General features: G+C 36.2%; 1 protein-coding gene across 2 annotated transcripts in view; it reads right to left on the bottom strand.

Annotated features, from left to right (window-relative positions):
• Positions 1 to 4,933: 4,933 nt before the first annotated feature.
• EIF2A (eukaryotic translation initiation factor 2A) overlaps positions 4,934 to 6,000 on the bottom strand; it is a 36,616-nt gene continuing 35,549 nt past the window's right edge. For both annotated transcript variants that reach the window (XM_063096953.1, XM_063096962.1), the window contains 2 exons: positions 5,901 to 5,966; positions 4,934 to 5,331 (listed from right to left, as the gene is read on the bottom strand). In XM_063096953.1, the coding sequence (XP_062953023.1) occupies positions 5,266 to 5,331; positions 5,901 to 5,966 (132 nt within the window). In that variant the 3' untranslated portion in view covers positions 4,934 to 5,265. The remainder of the gene's footprint in view (positions 5,332 to 5,900; positions 5,967 to 6,000) is intronic.

Here is a 6,000-nt window from a genome sequence, read left to right as displayed (position 1 = left end):
GCTGGCTTTGTGGGTGTGTGACCTATGTAGTTGCACAGGGCCCTGAGTTTGGCTTAATGCTTTGCTGTTGCTGTTTTGAAGTTCTTGATGATTTTCAACTAGGAACTCAGCATTTTCATTTTGCACTGGGTACTGCAAATCGTGTAACTCGTCCTGCTTCTATGCCCACGGCTGATCACTTCTCCACCATCGTAAATATCACTAAATGCTCCACCTGAGTTTCCTTGAAAAAGTCTTTCACTATCAGTGTTTGAAATGCAAATATCTGCATGAGTTTTGTGATCTAAATGTACTATTTCAATCAATAAATAATTATGAATGGATTGCTTCCGATATGATAGGGGTCTGGGAGAAGAGGTACAAGCCAGGGACTTCAGGTTTCTTAAATGGGGGCTGGATGTCCCTGCTGGGAAGAAGATGCAAAAACAAAACAGGTGGCAAGCACAGGAAAAGATTCTTTCCAGTGAGACCGCAATGCTAGGATTTGCTGTTTAGCTACAACTGAACACAGACAAACAAAATTGTGCCTGCAAGTAATTTTGCCTGATAGTGTAAAGGCAAAAATTCTGCTTTGCTAGGTCTGAGACTTTAAAAATTTTTTAAAATACCATTGACTTTTCTTTGAAAGGGAACTTAAGTCCTAAAGGATTTGTGGACATATTCCCAAGTTGCACAATGCCTGATTTGTAACGCTCCCTGCAATAAATCCCAGGGTTACAAAGTACCTCTCTCCTCTTCCAGTAGTGCTCACCACCCCTGAACCCTGCCCCTCAACCCTCCCACAAGGGTCTGAGCTGGTATCCTGGGTGTGATGGCTGTGACCCAATTCCAATGTCTCTTTCCTTCACCCTTCCCTTTCTCTCCCTCTTTCTCTGTCCATCTCATGTATGTCCTTTTCTCTGTAATGCCTTTCTCTCTTTCCCTCCTAACTTCTGTTTTTTGCATAGTGATCTTAGGAAAATCTCTTTCTCTTTCTTTCCCTCTCTCCATTTCATTTATAAACGCCAAATGACTTCAACCATGGTTAAATTTGAGAATAATGGAAATTTATATCACGGAAAGAGAAGATAAATGTATATATTTGCAGTAAAGAACCGGTATACAAAAGCATCCTTAGGACTCTCATAAAAATTCTTTTCTTCTACTTTTTCCTTCATTTAAACCCGATTTTTCTAAAAAATGAGTATTCAAACTTTCAAAAAGAATTCTCATTCTATTTTTTATTTCTTATTTTCGCATTAATTTTTGAATATCGAGTAATTTCTTTTGAAGACTTTATTTTTGGGGAGCAGTTTCAGGTTCACAGAAAAATTGAGTGGAAGGTACACAGATATCTCACATATCCCCTGCCCCCACCCCTCAATAGCCTCCCCCATTATCAACATCCCCCATAAGGGTGGTACATTTGTTATAATGGGGGAACTTAAATTGATCATTATCATTATCACACAAAGTTCATAGTTTACATTAGGGTTCACTCTTGGTGTTGTATATTCTATGGGTTTGGACAAATGTATAATGGCATGTATCCACCATTAAAGAATCATACAGAATATTTTTACTGCCCTAAAAATCCTCTATGCTCTACCTATATATTTGACCCATTTTTTAATGGGGTTATTTTCTTACTGTTGAGTTTTAAAAGTTCTTTGTGTATTTTAGATAACAGCCATTTATCAGATGCATCTTCTGCAAATATTTTCTATGGCTGTCTTTTTACTCTCTTGAAAAACTGAGTAAACTTTAAACTGCTTTTTTAAAAAATTGAGTCTTACCCGGTTTTTCCACTTAGGTTTTTAATGGGCTCATAATATTACCCATTTAATGGGCTCATAATATTACCTCTTGGGAAACACATCCCATTTTGTAGATATCGTCAGCCCTCCACATCTGCAGTTTCCACCTTTGCAGATACAATCATCTGCAGATCAAAAATACTTGAAAAAATTTTGTCATTATTCCCTAAATAATACAGTATAACAGCTACTTACATAGCATTTACACTGTATTATGTATTACAAGTAATCTAGAGATTACCTAAAGTATACAGGAAGATTGTGTAGTTATATGCAAATTCTACACTATTTTATATCAGGGATTTGAGCATCTGTGGATTTTGTTACCCACGAGAATCCTGGAACCAGTCCCCCACAGATACCAAGAGATGACTACAGTTGACTTCCAAACTCTTGGAACATGACTCATTTGCAGCCAACAGGAGATTGCTAATAGTGTACAAGATTAGGGGAGGGGTAGGAATAAGTCTGATGGCAAGGGGTATAAGAAGGTTAATTCAAGGAGTCTGACAATGAGAAAAGAAAGACCAAGATTACTAAAACGGCAAATTTCAAGTGAGTTAACATATTATCCAGATATGTTCTAAATTTCTAATTCTCTGATCTTTGAAAGCCTCTAGTGGCTATATGAAGAACTGCGTTTTAGGTGAAATGAAAAATGCTTTTAATTTTCAAATTCATTTAAAATACGTATACAAATATAAAAAAATCTTTAGAAGAGTGCTTTTCTGACTTCCAGTCTAAGATAACAGAATAATCATGGGCATCTGCGTCTCTTCTCAGATCTGAGATCCAGTCACATGGCAGGAAAGTGGTACAAGCATAAATCCATGGCAACATTGAAAGGGAAGGACGGACCAGTGGTCCAGAAACTGTAAAAACTCTAGAAAAGATTAAGTAGATGGAATCATACTAATAGGTTTATCTATCATTTCCACAACGTATCAGGGGTATAGTGAAGATAGCAGCTGGTGAAGACCTAGAGAGGCTCCAAGAACCAAATGGAATTTTACAGAGGAAGAGTGGGCTGTGAAGCAGCAACTCAGCTGTTGAACTGCTCTTTGGTTCAAAGCTCAGCCCTCCAGGCCCACTGGGGTTGCAGCCCTGCTCACATAAATCTCAATGGAGAGTCCAACACCTGAGGCATTGGACAGGGCATTCTGGCCCTCCAAAACCAGATATGCAGCCCCACCCTTTGAAAACAAGGAGGAACTCCCTGGGCCTGTTGGTGGGCATAGCAGCCCTGATGATTTCTAAATTGCCTTTTGTGTCATTCTTCCCTTTTCTTGAGGAAAAGTGCACCATCACAGCTGAACTTTACAATCCCATCTTGTACAATTCATGTCTGACAGCCTTTGTTCATTCCATTCCATTTCCTGTCCCTTTAGTTCAAATTGTGTAAACCCATCTCTATTTCTGGCTTCTGTTAAGATGGCCGATTAAGTTCTTGAGTTGTACCCATGATTTCTTTATCAAATGGTTTTTCAGTCATATCCTTAGTGTTCTCTTCAGAACAAGTGTTTCCTCATTATTTGCAATATGGATAGGCTAAGGATTTTTCAAATCTTCAAGTTCTGGTTCCTTTTTGCTTAACAATGCCTTTATCTCCTTCCTTTCATGTTACACTACAAGCAGTCAGGAGAAACCAAGCTGCTCCTTCAACACTTTGCTTAGAAATCTCCTCAGCTAAATACCCAATTTCATTGCTCACAAGTTCTATCTTATGCAAAACACTAGAACAGTTCAGCTCAGTTGTTTGCCACTTTATAACAAGGACGGCTTTTCCTCCAGTTTCCAATAACATGTTCCTTTATCTGAGACCTCATCAGAATCACCTTTAATGTACAAATTTCTAGCACACACCTCAAAACTTTTCCAGCCTCTACCCATTACCCAGTTCCAAAGCCATTTCCACATTTTTAGGTATTCGTGACAGCAGCTGCCCAATTTATTGTCTTAGTCTGTTTTCTGTTGCTTATAACAGAATACCTGAATGGGGTAATTTATAAAGAAACAAAATTTATTTCTTGAAGTCCTGGAGGCTGGGAAGTCTAAGGTTGAGAGGGTGTACCTGGTGAGGGCATTCTTGCTGGTGGGGACTTTCTTCAGAGTTCCAAAGCAATGCAGGGCATCACATGGCAAACCTAAATGTGTATCAGTGTGAAGCTAGTTAAATCATCTTTCTTCCACAAAATCTATCATTATGAGTTTATGAGGTACTGATATGGAAGTCTACAAAATATTTTAAGAGAAAAAAAGGTACCAAACAGTGTATATATGGCCATCATTTGATTTTTTTAAATGTATGTTCATTTGAAAACACACATGCTATCGGTCTTTAGAAAGATACATCAAAAATTGGTAATTGTTGCTCTAGAACAGAGGTAGGTGCCTTACTTTTCACTCTATGCCTTTTTTTATACTGCATGAATCTTTTAAAAAATCCTGTGCACTTTCTACTAATTTTTTTTTTTTTTTTAAAGAATTTTATAAGTTACCACATAGGACACTGACAAACTAAGACAAAGAAAGTAAAACAACCAAATAGGAGAAATGGGCAAAGGAAAAGAAAAAACAACTTTCTAAAGAAATACAAACAGCCATCAGTGTGGAAAAATACATAACCCAACCCTAATTTTAAAAAAATGTATACAACAATAACAATATATCATTTCCCATTTCTCAATTTGGCAAAAATTCAAAAGTCTTATAACATCTGATATTGATAAAAGTGTGGAAAATGTTCACTGGTGGAAGTATAAACCTTGAGAGATGGCAATTTGGCAGCATCCATGAAAATTTAAATGTGCAGTTTATGATCCATTAGTCACACTTATAAAAATTACCCTTCAGCAGCACTAAGCAGAGTGCCCAAGGATATATTACTTAAGGACACTGCTCCTGTATCCTAGTAACCTAGAGCATAGGCTCTGGGATCAGGCTGCGTAGGTTCAGATCCCATTTCCTAACTTTGTGACACTGGCAAATTTCACTAATTTTATGGCCTTAGTTTCTTCATTTGTAAGATAGAGATTATAATATTTACCTCATAGAGTCTTGTTGTGAGAATTAAAATTTAATATGACTTGTAATAAAAAACTTCTTGACTGAAGAACTTATGACAAAGACAAAAATGATTAAATTTAAAATGTCTTTATTCATTTATATGCTAAATACTGTCCCCTACTAAAAAACGATGACATTTGTCTTTCAATCTGTCAAGCTTAGCTAAAAAATTCATGTATCTTTATTCTATATCATGCACTGACATGATATGGGATGCAGAATGTAAATGTCAATTTAATAGACATAATTAAATAATTTCACACATATGTAGAATCTCGATAAATGGTTAAAATTATAGATCAACATTAAATGTGGGCACGTGGATATTCTGCGTACACCAATGGGTTTAATAGAAGATGTGTTTCCACTGATTTCTGGTAACCAGCTTGCTTTCTGTGAATCTTTAAATACCCAATTCCAAATCTTCCAGCTCCTGAAGAAGGGCTGTTTCTTTTTGAATTTTCTCCAACTAGAAAAGTTTAAACATTAAAGTTATTAAATAGAAAACAAAATAATTATTGGATCTGTAACCAAATTAGCACAGGAAAAAAAAAAAAAAAGAATATTTCTGATTTTAAAAAATACAGATTATAAATAAATTCTAATTTGTTCTCTAGTATGAATCAAGGGAGCAAAGACAGAAGCCATCTTACTGAGTCCCTTTAAGTCCAATAAATTTTCCATTCCACATTTGAGCTTAAAAGTGCTGAGGAAAGGAGGAGGAAAAAGGCAAACAGGGCAGTGCAATCTGAGATACAGAAAGGAAGAGAATCTTATATTTGTCTGATATAACAAATTGCCATTATTTTCAGCAGCAATAGCAGTTGCATGCCTCTTAGGAATAGTGACTCTCTTATTCACCATGATCTACATCATAGCTTCTATTTAACAATAAAAATATTTAAAAGAATATCGCACATGGTTTTCAAAACAAGATTTTTAAATCTATGTGCTCTTTCACCTGATAAAATAATTGCTTATAATAAAAGGGGGAAGGGTGATGGTAACTACAAGCCCAGTGAAAAATGCAGAAAATACCTGATTTTTTTCCAGCTGTTTTCCAGTTGCTGCTTGTTCTTTCAGTTGTTCGATTGCTTTCAGTTTCTATAAACAACAAATATGAGTCAAGAGGAAGGAA

This window comes from Cynocephalus volans, chromosome 1 (assembly GCF_027409185.1).
Source record: "Cynocephalus volans isolate mCynVol1 chromosome 1, mCynVol1.pri, whole genome shotgun sequence".
NCBI classification, from domain to species: domain Eukaryota; kingdom Metazoa; phylum Chordata; class Mammalia; order Dermoptera; family Cynocephalidae; genus Cynocephalus; species Cynocephalus volans.
The sequence above is the reverse complement of the archived record's forward strand: the minus strand, read 5'-3'. Positions and strand labels throughout refer to the sequence as shown.